Genomic DNA, 19,375 nt, shown 5'->3' on the forward strand with positions numbered 1-19,375 from the left:
TATTAGGCCATTAAAATGTTATGAACCTTTGTTGTTGTTATGTGCCTTCAAGTCGATTACGACTTATGGCGACCCTATGAATCAGCAACCTCCAAGAGCATCTGTCATGAACCACCCTGTTCAGATCTTATAAGTTCAGGTCTGTGGCTTTCTTTATGGAATCAATCCATCTCTTGTTTGGCCTTCCTCTTTTTCTAGTCCCGTCTATCACTCCCAGCATTATTGTCTTTTCTAGTGAATCAGGTCTTCTCATTATGTGTCCAAAGTATGATAACCTTAGTTTCAACTTTTTAGCTTCAAGTGATAGTTCTGGTTTAATTTGATCTAACACCCAATTATTTGTCTTTTTCGCAGTCCATGGTATGCGCAAAGCTATCCTCCAGCACATTTCAAATGAGTTGATTTTTCTCTTATCTGCCTTTTTCACTGTCCAACTTTCACATCCATACATAGAGATCGGGAATACCACCGTCTGAATGATCCTGACTTTAGTGTTCAGTGATACATCTTTGCATTTGAGGATCTTTTTCAGTTCTCTCACAGCTGCCCTACCCAGTCCTAGCCTTCTTCTGATTTCTTGACTATTGTCTCCATTTATAGCTTTATAAAAGAATATATTTTGCTTATTATTTATGTATATTTGAATTCCCCATTGGCTATACATTTATGTATATATAAAATTCCCCATCAAAGGCATCTGTTAGCTGAAGCCAAGGTCCTTAAAGTTTCTGTTATACTTGACCTCCACATGCTTGCATTTGTTATGAGTTAAACTGTCTACCAGTTTAAATATCCAAATACATTTGACTTTCAATGTTTGCTTTTGTGTGTGTGTTCCCACGATCGCTGCTGCCGCCGCCGCCACCTAACACACTCCAAAATTAGCCAGTCTTCCAGGGAAACAAAGGCAGCTTCGCACGTTCTTCAGATGACCTGGAGTTACAAAGAGCTACGGAGCATTTTGCAAAAGGAAGGCTGGAACAAATCTCATTTCCAGGTAAAGGTGACTGCAGAGTTCTGCTCGCCAACCCTTAGAGCAAAAGGGGAGTTTATTTTGGTCTCTGTAACTGTGATGGCATATACAGATAGTGTTTTCTTTTGCAACAAGTTCAATCCATCAAATCCCAGTACAAAATAAGGAGAGCCTGATCTGCGGGTCAGAGAACTGATTTTTTAAAAGCATGTGTTTGCATTTATATTGTTGTGTGTTAGAGGGGAGGGAACCATTGTGGAGACTGGTGGCTCTGATGTCAGTGAGGCAATGAATCCGATCCGGGTTTTAGTCCGAACTTTCAAGGAACTTTCTAAGGTGCTAAAACCTATTCCCAAAATGGGTTCAGACCTGGAGAGGATTCACTGCCCCACTGACATTGACATTGCGCATTAGTACATCATACATTGCAGTGGATTGTGCTGTTTGTTTGTTTAACCGTGAACTTTTTAAATATTAACTTTTCAAAAGATTTTGTTACATGGTGCACCATTTCAGACACAGCTGCAAGATTCTGTATAAAACCACAATAATAAAACAATGAGATAACAAACAACCACCTTATTGTGCTGCACTGTTTGCTTCATTTTAATTGTATTTTCAGGGATGTCCCATGTTATATTGCATGGATGGCAGTGGTCTTTGGCCAAGGAGTAAAGATTTGGAAGCTACCTTGTAGGGAACTGATATGTAGATCGAAGTCAGCAGGGTTTGAAAAGCCAGAGTACAGAAAGACACAGAGAGTGTTTTCTTATTATTTTGTACATTTTAAAACATTTATGTTTCATCTTTCCATTAAATTCGTGGAATCTTATATATGCTTACTGAGAAGTAAATATACCCAGGTAAATGAGTCTACACTGCAGTCTAAGGCAGCCTTTCCCAACCAGTGTGCCTCCAGATGTTGTTGGACCACAACTCCAATCAGCCTCAGCCAGCATTGCCAATGGTCAGGAAGATGGGAGTTGTAGTCCAACAACATCTGGAGGCACACTGGTTGGGAAAGGCTGGTCTAAGGCATGTTATATCACTCCTTCTAATAGCAAACTCTGGTGGTGAGTGCCTACAGAAATGGAGGTGAAACAGGACCACCGAGAAACAAGGAGAGGCTAGCTTGCTTGGGAGAATGCTAAAGTACAACGCATGGCAGAATCCGCCCCCTCCCAAAGGAAGCAACTTTCCTTTTAAAAAAACAGTGCAACTAATTACCACCACTTAAAAAAACGAAATTTACAAACAAGCAAATCGCAAATATCACTTGCCATGACACAACCCACCAGTGGCCCAGTCAGAATTGGGGCGGCGCCACTAGGCTTCCCTGCAAATGAGGCGCTACTGCTTTCCAGTAAGGGGAGGCTGGTGCCGTGCAAAGCGCAGGCAGTGGAGGCTGGCCCATTAGGGCAAATGGAGCGCTGCCCCATCAACCTCAGTCTACCCCCGCCTGCCTGCCTTTGTACTTACTTAACCCCCAGTCCAGGGGGTGGCGCTGTCTCTCAGATTCCTCCTTAGTCTCAGTGTCGCCTCTTGTAGAACTCAGCCAAGAGGAGGATGGGGGCAGAACTAGAATTAGCTGGCTCTGCCTGCCATTGGCTCTGGCTCCACCTATTGTCGGGCTCCCTGTCTTCTGCCCTACCAGTCCTAATGGACACCACTGAGCTCTGGATTGTCTCTGTGGATGCATTGGCTCCACGCTGACCTCCCTGCCTCCTCGCCCCTCCCCGTCCCAGTAAAGAACAATGACTTACCTGCTACATAGCTAGTGTTGTGGTTCCGTGGCTCATCGGTATGTGTGTCTCCCCCCCCCCCTCCCCGGTGAGCCACTCTGGCCCCAGTAAACCATAAAACACACAAGTTGGAGAAATGAGCTTTCAGTTTGCCAGTTTATTGCTGACTATTGTCAGGGCAGATTGGTTTTCTTGGAATGCAGGTTTCATGATAACTTTTTGAAGTGGATTTTGCTTTCTGCTGTATTCCCTGTAAGCTGCTGACTCTAGCATTATTATTATTTTCCTGTTCTAGTCTGCGTCTGCTACTCCTAAGGGATCCAAAGGTACCTCTTGCAAATCCGGCTACGATGACAGCACTCTGCCTCTCGTGGATAAAAGTCAAGGTCTGTGCCAATCCTAGAGGGGCCATTCTGAGCCACTTGGGCAATCCTGTAACAGAGGAGATCTCAGGGCCAAACTAGACATGATGCCAATAACATTTTATTTATCCTGTATATTTATTAAGCAAATGTATATCCCACCTTTCTTCCCAAGGAGCTCAAAGTGGCATATGTGGTTCCCTTCCTCTTCCCCATTTCATGCACCATAGCATCCATGTGAGGTAGGTTAGGCTGAGAGACCATGACTGGCTCAAGGACATCCAGTGAGCTTCATGGCTGAGTGGGAATTTGAACCCTGGTCTCCCAGATCCCAGTCCTGTACTCTAACGACTACACTGAACTGTCTGATGTTAAATCATGCGATTGGTTGTTGTGTACCTGCTTAGTTTTCGTTTGTAAAATAGTAGGCTCTGGGGACACAATCTGTATTGGAACTCGTGCAAGTGTAAAGGATTAAAAAAACCCTGCACTGGAGGGGATGAATGTTCTGACCCTGAGGGCCACATTGCCAATTCTCCGAGGGCTGAGCAGGGCAAAAGTTGGTAGTGGGCGAGGCTACACTCCCCCAACCCTGCAGACACTCGTGTTCTGACACGCACACACATTGACTGCTCCTCAGTGGATCCCTGCAGATCAACTGAAGAGGGGTATTATCTCCCCCTCCCCACTCTTCAGAGGATCTGAGAAGTGTGGAAAATGTGGATTTCATTCCCATTGCAGCGTTGGGCTGAACTGAGAAGTTTCCACCTCTCTGCCCTCGTAGAGCTACAATTCTCAGAGTTCCCTGGGAAGAGGGATTGATTGCTAAGCCTCTCCGGGAATTTATTTATTTATTTATTTGATTTATATCCCGCCCTTCTTCCCAGCAGGGAGGGAATTGTTCTCTGTGAGAGGACCAGAGGTCTTCTGACAGCTCTCAGCATCCTTTACAAACTTCAGTTCCCAGGATGCTTTAAGGGGAAGCCATGAAAGTTTAAAGCAGTATAATGCTGCTTTAAATGTATGGTGCGGATGAGGCCTAAGAAGTCACCAGACTTCAGTTTACCTCAGTGCACTCTTCCTCAGTCAATTCTTCCTTTCCTCATGGATTGTGAGGCCTGGCCTGCCTCTCACACGGACCAATGGTTTCAATTCTTCTCTCCTGTAGATAATGAGAAGAGTGGAAGTCGGGATATGATTCCTATGGATGAACTCGGGCCAGGTAAACACCATTATGGAACTCTCCTCCTCTCTTTTTCAAGAGCCAAGCCTGTCACTCATGAGGGAGTTCAGCTTCCCAGGAAGAAGCACTGTCAAGTGGATGAACTTGACATTTAGAGCAGAACTTTTCTTTCCAAATTCTCAATAGTGTTTTAAGGTGCGTGTTTGTAAAAATATAAAGATATAGGTAGGTAGGTAGGTAGGTGTAGGTATGTAAGAGTCGGCAATTCACAGCCCTCAGTCTAATTTTATGTGGCCCTCAGCTAGGGATAGGCAAATCTGTCCATTTTGGTTTCTCTGTTTCTTATTTTTCCAATCTTAAGTTCCGTTCTCCACATCACTTCCACATCATTTTATGAATTCTTTTAAAAAAGAAAAAGAACAAAGTCCTCATGAGAATTCATCAGCATTCTAGTGTGAAGTTCTCCTAATACACAAATTGTTGCATGCAATATTGTCTTATATTCACATTTTCGCAAGCATTTTTTATAGTGCATTTTTATGTCATTTCCACTAATTATGCATCGCATTTGTGTATGGTTTTTGTGCACATTACTTGGTTGGAGAACTGCCTTGCAAAATTTGGAGAAGTGTGAATTTCAAAGGATAGCTGTGTTTCAATTCGCATATTGTTTCGGAGACTGCAACTTACATAGGTTTGCCGTTAAATGGGAACAATATCACGTTTCTCCCCCATCCCTCCCCTCAGCCTAATTTCACGAATCCTCTGGGAGCTGTGAGTTCCGATCTTTGGCAAAAGCAAACTGTCCTTCCTCTGGCCTCCTACTGAGCTTGGAGGAAGAGAGTGAGACGGGGGTGTCAGAAAATGTGTGTGTCAGAAAAAAGCCATGTGCTGGCATCAGACCTGAAAAGCACTTGGGGTGCAAAGCAGGGCAGGGAGAGGGTGCAGCCTGGGGAGAGTTTCAAGGCCAAACAGAGGCCTGGAGAGGCATGTTTGTCATCCAGGTTTCAGGTTCCTCACCCCTGCTCTCACATGTCAGCTTGAACTAATTCAGGGAACTTCGTTAAACTGAACTAACGCAAGAACACAAGAAGAGCCTGCTGGATCAGGCCAGTGGCCCATCTAGTCCAGCATCTTGTTCATACCATAGTTCATTCCAAGCACTGGCCACTGCCCATTAGTCTAGATGACACTGAGCTAGATGGTCTGTCTCCATTTGCAGCAAGTCTGAATGTTCTTGTTTAACTATCAAGGCTACGCTTGCAAAATCCCAGGTCCCAGGCTGTGGTCTGAAGGCACATAAGGCCAGCTCCCTGCTGAAGCTAAGCAGGGTCAGGTCTGGTCAGTGCCTGGATGGGAGACCGCCTGGGAACCATCTGTAAGCTGCCTTGGGTTTCTATCATGAAAAGAAAGGCAGGGTAGAAATGTAATAAGTAAATAAATAATAAATAAAATCCAACAACTAGGTGTTGCATATTTGCATCCAGAATAAAAGACATGTTAACAAAAAAGAAAAGAATAAAAGGTTAGTTCCAACTTTCTCATCCGTAAGAAGGTTGCCGATTTGTTTAAAAACCATGCGCCGCTCCTCTTGAAGGCTAAAAAAAGTAACAACAGCAAGAAAAGTTTCTGCTGTATTTCTTCTCGCATCCCTCACTTCGGACATTCGAGCCAGCTTGAATAAGCTGCCAATATGTTCTTTGCTTAAGGGAAGGCTGCAGGATCCTTTCTCTCAGTGGGAGAAGATTCACACGAGTCCACACTCCAGGGCAGCTATGTATTAACCAGTCTGGGAGTGTAAAGCCAGAGAACAGGAGCTCCATGGCTGGAAGACATTAGTTATCTATCCAGGGTAAAAATGCCGTTCATTGCTTGGTGCAGGTTGTGGATCTAAGAGAGACTTCTGGAGGGAAACCGGATCTCAAATGGAGCAGCTGCAGACAGTGTCTCCGCACCTCCGCCTCTATCAGAGCCTTTCCCAACCTTTGGGTCCACAGATGTTGCTGGACTACAACTCCCATCAGCATGGCCAGTGGCCAGCCAGCATGGCCAATGGTCAAGAATGATGGGAACTGTAGTCCAGCAATATCTGGCAACCCAAAGGTTGGGAATGGCTACTCTATCCTATATCCAGATGAGCAAGAGGCATTATCAGAATTCAAGGAGACATTCCAGCCAGGCCAAAACACTCGGGGAGGGTAAGAACTAGTGAGGAGTATGGCCTGAGGGCCAGGTAGAGAGGCCTGGAGGTCCACATTTGGCCCTCACCCCCTGCTTTAGTCAGAATGCGCTTCCACTTGAGTTGTGGAGGAAGCATAGGGCAGCTGGTGGAAACCACGTGTGCCCATGGGGAGGGGGGAAGGGGATAGTTGCCTCCCCCACTCAGGAAAACCCTAATCTCCAGCTTCCCTCCTTTCATTAAAAAAAAAAGAGTGAGCTTCTAAAAATTGTAGAACCTGAGATATTACCAAATGTACAGGCACTACTCTCCTAAAGAAAATGTTGCTGGAAGGCTAGCCTGCTTCCCCTTTCAGTATTTTACTTTGCCAACGCACGCACACACCAGAAAAATACCTGCAAACGCCCGTGGTGGGAAGCCTTCTTTGTATACACGTAGCCCACCTGTGTCAGATGCAAACTGGGCTAGCTTTGGGACAGGATGGAGATTTGTATCCAATGTGATGCCGTTTTGTCCAAGGGGAACGGACGCTCATTGAATTCCCTCGTCTGCCGTTGACACTGCAGCTTCCCTGATGCCTTCTTGTCCTTCCTCTGCAGATGGCTACTCCACCATTGATCACCGGGACAAAGAGCGGAAATACAAAGCCAATGACAATATGGGGGATGCGTCGGAGAAAGAACCACTAAAAGTAAGCAGTGTCCTTGAGGTTTATATATCAAGCATTTGCACTCTCTCTCTCTCCCCCCCCCTTTTTAATGGAACCACGTGGCTCAATGTAGGGCAGATGGGGCAGGCATGTGCTTTGTGGATGCCCATCAGTATGGGGAAAGTGGGTGGACAAAGAACCGTCCCTAGCATGCTAGCACTGTTTGCCTGTGATAGCAGTGCTGGGTAACATATTGGGCGGGCTTTTTGAATTATTCTTTATTCCCTTTTGAATTTCCCTGGCCAGTTTTCTTAAGAGTGGAAAATCTGCCATCGTGGGTCTCACAATACTATCTGTTCATCTCTGGAGGAAGAGTTGCTTGGCCTCACCTCCTGGCCTATGGTCTCTGTATTGCTGCTGCTGCTGCCTTTTGTATTAGCAGTGAAGATCAGAGAAGCTCTCATGCGCATGCGCAGTGAAGATCAGAGAAGCTCTCATGCGCATGCGCAGTGAAGATCAGAGAAGCTCTCATGCGCATACGCAGTGAAGATCAGAGAAGCTCTCATGCGCATGTGCAGTGAAGATCAGAGAAGCTCTCATGTGCATGCGCAGTGAAGATCAGAGAAGCTCTCATGCACATGCGCAGTGAAGATCAGAGAAGCTCTCATGCGCATGCACAGTGAAGATCAGAGAAGCTCTCATATTCATTAGCAGTGAACATTGGAGAATCTAGTGTTTCTCTCTAAACTGCTCCTGCCCCGTGCATCTGAGCATCTGGTCTTCCCAGCAGATGACTTCTCTGCTGTGGAAATCTTGATATAAAGACCAAGCATAATAGAGAACCTCTGATTTACAAACACCTCAGGAGATTTTCAGTCCTGATCTGCCCCCCCCCATTCATGAAACACATGAAGTAATAGACATGACTATATAGGGGGGTCTTCCTGATGGGGTGGATAACCTCAGGCTCAGGGGCTGAATGTGGCCCTCCAGCTCTGTCTGGCCCTCAGAACTCTCCTTAGGCCACATCCCCTCTCCCCAGACGACAGCCCTCACAGCCACTGCTTCACACCCCAAATGTTTTTGCCTGCCTGGGATGGGTCCTTGAACTCACATTTTACCTCTTGCTTGCCTGGATGGAGAATAGAGATGGGTGTGTAGAACATAAGAACATAAGAAGAGCCTGCTGGATCAGGCCAGTGGCCCATCCAGTCCAGCATCCTGTTCTCACAGTGGCCAACCAGGTGCCTGGGGGAAGCCCGCAAGCAGGACCCGAGTGCAAGAACACTTTCCCCTCCTGAGGCTTCCGGCAACTGGTCTTCAGAAGCATGCTGCCTCTGACTAGGGTGGCAGAGCACAGCCATCATGGCTAATAGCCATTGCTAGCCCTGTCCTCCACGAATTTGTCTAATCTTCTTTTAAAGCCATCCAGGCTGGTGGCCATCACTGCATCTTGTGGGAGCAAATTCCATAGTTTAACTATGCGCTGAGTAAAGAAGTACTTCCTTTTGTCTGTCCTGAATCTTTCTCTATCCACATTCTCAATGCCATGCATAATTTTATACACTTCTATCATGTCTCCTATGACCCGCCTTTTCTCTAAACTAAAAAGCCCCAAATGCTTTCATCATAAGGGAGTTGCTCCATCCCCTTGATCATTGTGGTTGCCCTCTTCTGAACCTTTTCCAACTCTACAATATCCTTTTTGAGATGAGGCGACCAGAACTGTACACAGTATTCCAAATGCGGCCGCACCATAGATTTATACAATGGCATTATGATATCGGCTGTTTTATTTTCAGTACTTTTCCTAATTATCCCTAGCATGGAATTTGCCTTTGTCACAGCTGCCGCAGGAGCCTACTGCACAAAGGTAAAATTCACATTCATTGCTCTGCCCACTTTTGCCTCTGGTCCTGCCCATGGGCTTGTGGCCCTCGGAAGGTTGAACTGGAGGAAATTCTGCCCTTGGGTTGAAAAGGTCCCCCACTCCTCCTCTAAGACTATGAAGTCCTGAGTCTTAACACTACCTAACTGTATGAGTGACCGGAGCCCCAACGGTATTGGCCAAGATGCCAGATGGTGATGCCTGCCCTGGCAATAAGGACTCCAGAGGGCCAAGGCTTTCTCTGAACAGGCTTGTCTTTCCTATATCAGTGGCCTCCGAGATCCTTTTGGCCACTCTCCTGCCTGCCCACTCCACCCTAAACATCTCTAGCAACTGGTGGAGTAAGACCACTTTGTACTTTTTCCTCCTTGTCAGTTTTGACTTGAAAGTAACTATTGACCCCTTTCATGTCAGGGGAGCTGGGACAGGCCCTTCTGCCTTGCCAGTCCAATGCATATCATCTCTTGAGGTGTGCATATATGGTATGTTCTGTGAGCTGGAAGTTCCTAACATCTAACCCAGGGGGCAGGGAAACTCAAGACCCATATTCCCTCACAGGGCACCTTCCAGGGCTTGCATGCCAGGGTTGGGCCAGGGGAGGCGAAAGTGGACAGAACGGGGGTGACTCTTGCAGTAGTCTCCATTCTAGGAGCCCCAAAGCAGGAGACTTCTGCACCTACTCACACATCTCTCCATTCTCTGTCCAGGCAAGCAAGAAGCGCTGCTTTCAAAGCTCAAGGACATGTTGCAGCCGAGCAAAATCACTCCAGGAGGATGTGAAGCAGGGCTGGTGAGGGGTGTAGTCTTGGAAGGGTGTGTAGCCTGGGGGCCAGATCAAGAGGCCTGGGGGGCTGCATTTGGCCCTCAGGCCAGAGGTTCCACCTCCCTGCCTTATATAGTGGAACTTCCTTCCCCTTACTTGCCTGCTGCATTGCAAACGTGGAGGGAGGGAACAGAGCAAGGCCGGGTTGAAGTGTGGCTTAGTGAAGAGTCCTTAGGGCCAGATGGAGAGGCCTGGAGGTCCTTACTCCGCTGCTGGGCCTGAAGTTCCCTACCCCAGATCTAACAGTCCTTTGTATATGAGGCTTTTGTTGTGTCCTGTCTTCCGTTGCTTTCGGCTCCTCCATCTAGAAACCAACCCCAACCCTAAAGCCTGTAGCTGTACAGGAGGTTTTGTCTGAGAATAGTCACTGCAAGCACCTCCCTTGCTCCCTTGTGATTCCCATGGTGAGAGCTCGGATGTGTGCAAGTGTCTGTGCAAAGTTGGGTGTGCTCAGATATATTTGTAATCCAGCTGAGCACGCTCTCCTCATACGAGTGACGGATCTGGAAAATATTGATTCCTGGCTAAGCCAGTGATTTAGGGCACATCTGAAGGGCAGACTCCCCGCATTCTTGATTGTGCATCTGAAGCACAGTCAAGGTGTGGAGAAGTCTTGGAGATGCCTCTGCCTTCAACGTAAGGAATAACTGCATGGCATCCACGACACATGGCAGTCCCATGTCAGTCACTTGGACGGCTGGGAAGGCAGATTAGGCTGAACATAAAAAGAGACCTGCTGGATCAGACCGGTGGCCCATCTAGTTCAGTATCCTGTGCTCACAGTGGCCAAGCAGATGCCTATGGGAAGCCTGCAAGAAGAATCTGAGTGCAAGAGCACTCTCCCCTCATGCGGTTTCCAGCAACTGGTATTCAGAAGCAGGCTGCCTCTGACAGTGGAGGCAGAGCATAGCCATCAGCAAACATAAACGCACACGTGTGTCCATGTCCATTCATTTCAGTGGGTCTCCTCTGAGTAAGACTAGCACTGGAGACAACCCTTTGCCTTCAGCTTGCAAGGATTGCTTCAACTCAGCAATGCCGTCAGATATTTTTTTGGTTTTTTCCCATTTGCCTGCCTCGTTAGGATAATTCCTCCTCCTTCCTATCACACTCCCAGCAGCAAATCTGATAAGCCGGGTGCTTTGTTTAGCTGTGCTCTCGAGTTTCAAGGTGGGGGCGTGATCGCAAGGCTCACTGACCTCTTTACCCGCTGCTCTGCTTTTGCCAGATGGCATTCTGCTGGGCAGCGCTATTGGTGCATGAGACTTATAGCAGGGCCTGGATAACAAGGCCTCGGTGATCCTTAGAGCTTGGCCTTGCCACATGGAAGCCACTGTTGAAGCCCATTTGGTCTGACTGCGCCTCTCTCCTAAGCCCCTACTTGGTTGGGGAAAGGCACTTAACGGGACATAATAGCCATCACATTTTGGTGCCGGTGAGCTGCTTGCAAATTGCACCTGTCTTTTACGGCAGGAGGAATGACACCCAGGGAAGGAGAAAATGGAGACTGGTGCACTGTAGGACTAATAGGGCGGAAGGCAGGGAGGCCAATAGTAGGTGGAGCCAGAGCCCATGCCTGGAAGAGCCAATTGATTCTGCCTTTGTCCCCACCCTCCTCCCTCTTGTGCTCTGCAAAAGCAACACTGAGACTAAGGAGGAAGAGGCTGACCGTCAATCCCATCCCCTAGACTGGTTGTAAACAAGGTGGTAGGCAGGTGGAGAGGGCTGGCTGAAAGCAGACTGATCTTGGGGGGGCAGTGTCCCACTTGTCCTAATGGACCAGCCTCCACTGGGACAAGAGAATCTTTTTGTAGAGCTTTCCCACCTGTTGTCCTCAAATGATGGCAGCATCAGGGCTGGATTGTGGGCAGCAGCCTGAGGTGAGCCGGCCCTTGGGAACCCCTGAGAACAGTGGAGAGTAGTGGCTCTGATGTCAGAGAGGCAGTGAATCCGCACCAGGTTTTGTCCAGACTTTCAAGGAGCTGTCCAAGGTTCTGAAACCTATTCTCCAAATAGGTTCAGCACTGTGGACAGCTCCGTGAAAGTTCAGCCTTAAAACCCTGCCCCTCTGACTCCACTGTCTCCACTGCAGGAACCACAAGCCATGAGGCCAAGTGAGCACTCAGGGCTGAGGAGCAAGTCAGAACCAAAGGGCAAACCAAGGGGCAGGAGGATCCGAAGAACAAGCCTGAAGTCAGGACTAGACCTGTACACAAATGGCCTCTCATTCTCAACCTATTTGTGGGTGGAGTAATTGGAGGAGGTTACCATTTTACCAAGTTTCTCCAGGGGAAGGAGTAGTTCTTCAACCGTTTCTTAGAGGTGGGGCTCACCATTAACAGTAGCATGGCTTTTTAGTCTACCCCCACCCCAAGCTGTGTGTTTGCTACTGCCTTTTTATATCAGTTGGGAGCAGGCTGGCAAGGATTTATTCTGTTGCGAGGTGAGAGCCTTATGGCTCTGTGGGTTGTACAAGGCAGGACAAGGAAAGGGAGCTATGAGATGCAATTTGAGCGGCACAATCCTATGCAGGACTACCTTTGGGTCTGTATCCAGCATTCTGTGTCTGCTACCGCACGAGCTCCTGCACTAGCGGACGGGTGAGTTTGAACGTTGCGCAACAGAGGAAACCAACACAACACTTGCACTAGTGGAAATGTGTTGTGCAACAGATTGAGCCATCTATTGCACAACAAAGCTACCAGCCGCCTGCTTGTGCATTCTCTTGCGCAACAGCGTTCCGCTGGCGCAAAACAATTGGCCAGCGGAACAAGCCTACCACTAAGTGGCTTTAACTTAGCGCTGCATTGGATGCAACCCTTTGAATTCAGTGGGACTTGCTTGCGGGTGAGTGTGTACAGAATTGCAGTCTAAACCTCTGGTAGAAATGATGGAGGAAAAAAAGAAGGAAAAAAGGAACCAAAATTTAACCCGAATTGCTGCAAAGTGAGATCAGTCATGAAATGGTTTTGGCTCCAGTGAAACCGTTAACATTGAGCCAAACTCTAGACCCCTTGAAGCTTCTCAGTGGAGTATCCCTGGCATCTTACATCGTTTGGCCCTCACAGTGTCCTTCTGCCAAAGTCCAGCTGTGGGCCCGCACTTGCATTTGTGTGTTACAGCTAACCATGGTCTGTCAGTACATGATCTCTCTGGCATGGCATCATGTGGTCTTCAGTCATGCTGAGAGCCACATTGCACATGGCTCCATGGCCCTGTGAGAGTATTCCCCTGTGTTATTCCTTTGACTCACATCCAGATGCTTGAAGGCCTGAAACATCTCTGTCTTTTGTGGAAGATGAAAGACATAAACCATTGTTCCATCTTTGGCTGGGTATGTACCCGAGCTGGAACCTTTACCAATGCAGCTGGTTCACGTTTGCCGTGCAGGTGGTTGGTTGCTAGGTGCCTTGTGTTAAGAAGGCATTGACCTGCTGGCAAGTCTCTGTTTTTTTCTCGAAGGAAGCCATTCTTGACCCCAAAATGTCAATGAGCGAGCTGGTCCAGGGTGGCGGGTGAGGGCTTTCTGCCGCTCGCTAATCAGCAAGTTTCATTTCATGTTCTTCAACAGGCGTTTGGCCAAGATGTGAAATTCCATTTGCATTAGCAAGACAAGTTGGGATCATATAAGCAAGCTGGATAAGGCAGCTTCCTTGCTGTCTCCCAGTTCCAATGCATGCTTTTACTTTTTGATCTGGGGTACCTTAAGCTCTTTACTTTGAAAATGGCAAAATGGCAGGCATTGCACCATCCGCTGAGCAGGGTGTGTTTAAATAGCCAGGTTTCCTGTGAAATAACCATGAATAAGAACAGAAGAAGAGCCCTGCTGGATCAGGCCAATGGCCCGTCTAGTCCAGCATCCTGTTCTCACAGTGGCCAACCTAAAGCCTATGGGAAGCCCGCAAGCAGGACTGAGCACAAGAGCACACTCTCCTCCTGTGGTTTCCAGCAACTGGTATTCAGAAGCAGGCTGCCTCTGACTGCAGAGGCAGAACATAGCCATGGTGGCGATAGCCATCGATAACCTTCACTTCCGTGGATGGCCAGAGTGATTGGAAGAAGACTGGGAACTCACTTATCTGTTGAGTGTAGGGAAACCTGGCCATCCGCATTTAAACTCAGGCCTTTTGGGGACCTAAGTTCAAAAAGTAAAACATGACTCAAGGATTTCTAATGCTTTCCCAGGTTCACATTATTTCCTGTCCATTCTCTGATGCTGTAAAAAGGTTCATTTGCCCCCCTCCATCCTAGGTAATATGTTTAGGCTAGGTTACTCTTGATAACTTTACAGGGAAGCCACTAACTGCCATGATGGGAACATGAAGCAGTGCATTATGGGTGGGCAACCTGTAGCACAGGAGCGGCTTGCCCAGTGGGGTGGAGCTGCAGCACTAGCTTCCCAAGTGGGTGCTCTGCCACTTACTGTGAGGGGCAAAGCAGTGGGGAGGTCAGCGCAGCGCTTGCACCCTAGCGGGAGCACCAGATTGACACTGCCGGTACATCTGCACCACACTAACCTCCTTGCCACTTCACCGCAACCCCACCGCAGGGAAGCTACCATTGCAGCTGTGCACAGAGATGGACCAGCGAGTCACTTCTGCTGCGATTCTCCAGATACTGGACTCCAGCTCCTGTCATCTCTGTCCAGCATGGCCAATGATCAGAGATGATGGGAGTTGTAGTCAACAACTTTGGAGGGGGCAGGCACAACAGATTACTCACCCCTGCAATACAACCTCCCCACCCCCAAAAGGCAAGATGGGTGTTGATTTCCAGTGCTTGGAGTCCATTGGCTGAGCTGCTGCGAGAGCCACTTGTCGTGAGCCGCAACAGCACTGATGTGTCCGGCACAGACTGCTTGGCCCTCGCTGTCACTGTTACTGGAGTTCGCCATGATGCCTGCTTTTTTTTTTTTTTTTGCCGATTCCGTCTCTCCCTGTTTGGTCTCTCTTTCCTGCACTAATGCTACCTCGCGAGCCTTTTGAATTGGCGAGTTTGTCTGTTTGATTAATCTGCTCTGTTTTGCCTTTTTAACGCCTCGCCCTGTCTGCTGCAGAATGACACAAATAGGAAAACCATTAACAGGAGTAACAGGGCCTCGGTGACTCTGGTGGATGCCCGTGACCCTAAACCCCAGCCTGTTGACTCCTGGGTCTAATTTGCATGCATGGTAGGTCTCTTTCATGGTAATTGGTGCCTGTGATTAACTTGTCTTGTTTGCGCATGATCTTGCATCGCTGTGTGTTCTCTCTGCCTACCGGGCTCTTTTGCAGGAAGAAGCAGACAGGGGGGGAGATGGCTTTGTGTGTGTATCATCTTTAATATATATATATATAATTTCATTTATCACTGTTTGATCAAATGCCATAAAACACTGGGATATAGGAATATGGGAAGCTGGTGTATAGCGAGTCAGACCATTGGTCCATCTAGTTCAGTATTGTACACACTGACTGGCAGCAGCTCTCCAGGGCTTCAGGAAGGGGACATTCCTATTCTACCTGGAGATCCCGTGGATTGAACCTGGGACCGTCTGCATAGGAGGTAGATTACCACTGAGCTATGCCCCTTTCCTCCCTGCTGGTGGAGTAAATCATAACCGTTAAGACACGTACGTGAAGCTAAGTGACTGGTCTACAAACCTCCCCACCATCCCTTTTCGAAATGGAAAACCTTTGTTAAAATTTTCTTGGAAAAGAAGGGAATCAGTATTCCACAGGTGGAGCCAAGATGCTTCCGGTCCTCCGTTTTGTTCACCTTTATGAGCAGCCTTTGCCTGACTTTGAGAAGTGGTTAGAGTGTTGGACTATGACCTGGGAGACCAGGGTTCAAATCCCCACACAGACATGAAGCTCACTGGGTGACCTTGGGCCAGTCACTGCCTCTCAGCCTCAGAGGAAGGCAATGGTAAACCCCCTCTGAATACCGCTTGCCATGAAAACTCTATTCGTATAGTCACCATAAGTTGGGATCGACTTGAAGGCAGTCCATTTCCATTTTCAGTGTCCTGAAGAATCTGCCACACCACCCACTACTGCAAGTCTGAGAGGGGACCGGTGGCCCCAGAACAGCTCAAACAATGATTTTTCAGCTTAGAAAATGTATTTCTGTGTGCAGAACAGGAAACCCTTAGCATCCCTAGCCAAAATTCTGGGAGTCCTGCTTATCAGACTTTTGCCCCTGCCATGGGGAGTGGGGGCATCCATTATTTATCAGTGGCCTTCTTTCTCCCACCCAGAGTAGACGTGACAAGCTGAAAACTGCTTCTATGCCACTGGCCTTATTTTTATTTTTCCTAAAGATGTGTTGTGGAATCTCTGGCCCACAGGCACTCATTAGACCCACCAAGCCTCCCTATTTGGCCCATGAGGCTGTTTTGTCCAAGCCATGCCCATCTGCCCTATAGCTGGCATCATCCGTGACATCAAGTATGGGGCAGGTAAAGGTGAGGCTGGCCCACAGGGGGTGTCAGGTACTGCCAATCGGCTATGCGCATCACTTTGCATGTGCCAACGATCAGCTGATTGCTGAGGCTTTCACGCATAGCGCTGTGCAAAAACAGTTCACCTGATCTCAATGCAACTGTACTGCCTTCAAGTCAATTCCGACTTATGGCGAGCCTATGAATAGCGTTTTCATGAGGCTGAGAGGCAGTGACTGGCCCAAGGTCACCCAGTGAGCTTCATGGCTGTGTGGGGATTCGAACCCTGGTCTCCCAGGTCGTAGTCCAACACCTTAACCACTACACCTCTGACTTGGCCTGCAGGGGGTGAGGATCTGACTCACTGACTAGATGCTATTCCCCACCTCTGTTCTAAAGCATTGGCTAGCTTTGCCTTCCGATCACAAGAATGATAAACCATGCAAATAATGCAATAATCTTGCTTTGTGGTTTAATACAGGGGTGGCTCTGCAGGCCAGATCCTAGTTTCGTGGGCCAAATTTGACAGGTGGTCAGGGACACCCTCCTGTCAATCACCTAATGCCACAACAGTGTCAGGTGGTGGAGTGCTTTGTAGTCCCAAAGTTAGGACTTCAAAGCATCACACAGGGCTTGCGACAAGCCATGTGCAGTGCTTGAACATGCCTCAGGCTTTGGTGTGCTTTCTGCAAGCATTAGCTGCACAAACAAGTTCCCTGTGTAGATGGATGGAAGAGCCTACACCTGCTTTCCCTTGCCAGTTTGGAAAATCAGGAGCATACCTTAAGGCTCAGATGTGGGACAGGACGTCAGGTGTTGGGCAGAGGGCTGTGATTTAGGGAAAAGAGCCTCCTGGGCCAAATTTGAACCTGAAGGTATCGCACCCATGGCCAGCTTAATTCAAGGCAATGGAGATCAGTTGGATGTTCTCCCCTGGGAAACAGATATGGTCACCATTTGGTTGTTACCTTGCACACCTGCCCAGCGTGGACACTGTGCTGCTTGCTGGTCCAAACCTAAATTAAAAAGCCATCATGAGGTCAACCCCAATGCCCGTTCTCACTCACCCATGCACCCTGTGACAGTGGCAAGTGCTGAATGCACATAGCCCAGATATCAGGAGGTGACAGGAGGGGGGCCCTTGGCATCAATCTGTTAGCTCCTCCTCACCCTCAATAGTTATGTAGCACTGTGACGGAATTTCTGCCAGCAGATTCTGCAATCTGGGCAAAATGCTTTTACATCACCCGGATGCATACCACAAATTATGTCGTCGAGTTTCCCACATTTGGGGAAATTGCAGGGGTCAACACACCCGGTGTGCAATGGATGCAACCCGGATGCTGTAACAGCTAGATTGCAGAATCTGTCTGCATAAATTCCACCATAGTGCTACATAACAGTTGATAGTGAGGAGAAGGAGCTGCTCCAAGCAGGGCACTGCTGCTTGAATTTCAGGAAGACCATGGGCTCAACCGCCCTACCCACTGAAATTTGAATGCAGGAATCTCCCTTATATCAGGCAGCATTGTGTATCCACCCAGCCCACTGCCATTTATTCTGTTGGTCTTCAGCAAGTGGGCTAGGACTCTCACCTGGGTCTCAGCCTGACCAAAGGTGAATTGCAACAGCAGCACTACCACCATCACCATTCAAATAGATGATTTTGAAAAATGAAGAAGTGGGTCCCTTAATGAATGACTGGGCTAAACAGGGGTCTCAGGTCTGAAAAGGTTTACTCTGTCTAACATTTATTTATTTATTGCATTTGTATACCGCCCCATAGCCGAAGCTCTCTGGGTAGTTTACAACAATTACAAACATTAAAAACAAATATACAGATTTAAAAACACATTTTTAAACAGCAATTTAAAAACACTCTAGAGTCCCAAGCAGAGACCCTGCCTATCCCTGATCCTTTTTTTACCTGGAAATCCCACGGATTGGAGACGTTCTGCAAACAAAGTGTGTGCTCTACTGCTGAGCCATATCCCTTCTCTACAGAGTCAGGAGACTTGCCAATCCCACTGAGTAAGGAGAGTGCTGCCAACAGGGGTAACCCAAGGAACTGAGTCAGCCTCCTCACTCACCAATGAGCACCTGCCTCATCTGGGGATTGGCCAATCCAACCATAGAGCAACAGCTCAGTTTCTTGCTGCAAGCACAACCTTTTCGGATTGTTTTCTCACCTGCCTGCTTATTTTCTTCTTCCATGTTGATTTCTGTTTGAGTTGCTCTTACCACACCCAATTTGGGGTGGGTTTCAATGCTAGTCCTACGTTAATGCTAGCCATTAACAGACATAAGTAACTTAGGTTCGTTGTTGTTGTTATTTAAATTTGTGTCTTGCCCTTCCTCCTGTAGGAGCCCAAGGTGGCAAGCATAACAAAACAATTTAACAGCAACAAGAAGAAACACATTCTAAAAACAGTTTTAGAATATTTAAAAACATTCTTTCATCCAGTGATCGCCAGGAACAGTCCCTTTCAGCCATGGAATGTGTGGATAAACAGGAATGTTTTCATCTTCCTCCTGAACGTCAGTAGTGAGGGAGACAGACACACCTTACCAGGGAGAGCATTCCACAAATGGGGAGTCACCCCTGAAAAGACCCTGTCACGGGTCAGCGCCAACCAGGCAGTCCTCGGTGACAGCAACACCGAAAAGTTGAAACTGGGGAAGGCGCTCTTTTAGATACTTGGGTTCCAAGCCATTTAGGGCTTTATATGCTAGGACTGACACCTTGAATTGGGCTTGGTAGCTCACTGGCAGCCAGTGCAGTACATTCAGGACCGGTGACGCACAGTCCCATTGGGCAGCCCCACTTACCAGCCTAGCGACCATTAATTTCAATGGATCTACTCTGAGTAAGACTTAGCTGAATGCAGTCCTTGGGGTTTCCATCTTAGAGTTCATTGCTGTTTCTCAGATACGCTGCTGGGTGCGGCAGTGTGAACCTTGCTGCCCCTGGCCGTTGAGTAATGAAACCATGTTAGCAGCTGTGATGACAGCACAGCTTGGGTTTTCCTGTCTCCAGTGTCTCAGTCGACATGGGCCGAAGCCCTGTTCCAGTACAGTAGTGTAGTGGCAAATTCAGAACTGCAGGGTCCCTTCATGATAGTCACAGCCATGCCCCTCCCCCCTTTTTTGCTGCT

At 47.9% G+C, this 19,375-nt stretch overlaps 1 protein-coding gene across 15 annotated transcripts in view; it reads left to right on the top strand.

The window, feature by feature from the left end:
- ARVCF (ARVCF delta catenin family member) overlaps positions 1-19,375 on the top strand; it is a 576,381-nt gene that overhangs the window by 545,682 nt on the left and 11,324 nt on the right. For 14 of the 15 annotated variants that reach the window (XM_061603426.1, XM_061603419.1, XM_061603418.1 and 11 more), the window contains 5 exons: positions 886-997; positions 3,011-3,101; positions 4,246-4,299; positions 7,039-7,130; positions 14,856-14,969. In XM_061603426.1, coding sequence (XP_061459410.1) covers positions 886-997; positions 3,011-3,101; positions 4,246-4,299; positions 7,039-7,130; positions 14,856-14,957 — 451 coding nt within the window. In that variant the 3' untranslated portion in view covers positions 14,958-14,969. The remainder of the gene's footprint in view (positions 1-885; positions 998-3,010; positions 3,102-4,245; positions 4,300-7,038; positions 7,131-14,855; positions 14,970-19,375) is intronic. The other variant, XM_061603430.1, reaches the window with a different exon arrangement.

The sequence above is a fragment of the Rhineura floridana genome, chromosome 19, assembly GCF_030035675.1.
Source record: "Rhineura floridana isolate rRhiFlo1 chromosome 19, rRhiFlo1.hap2, whole genome shotgun sequence".
NCBI classification, from domain to species: Eukaryota; Metazoa; Chordata; class Lepidosauria; order Squamata; family Rhineuridae; genus Rhineura; species Rhineura floridana.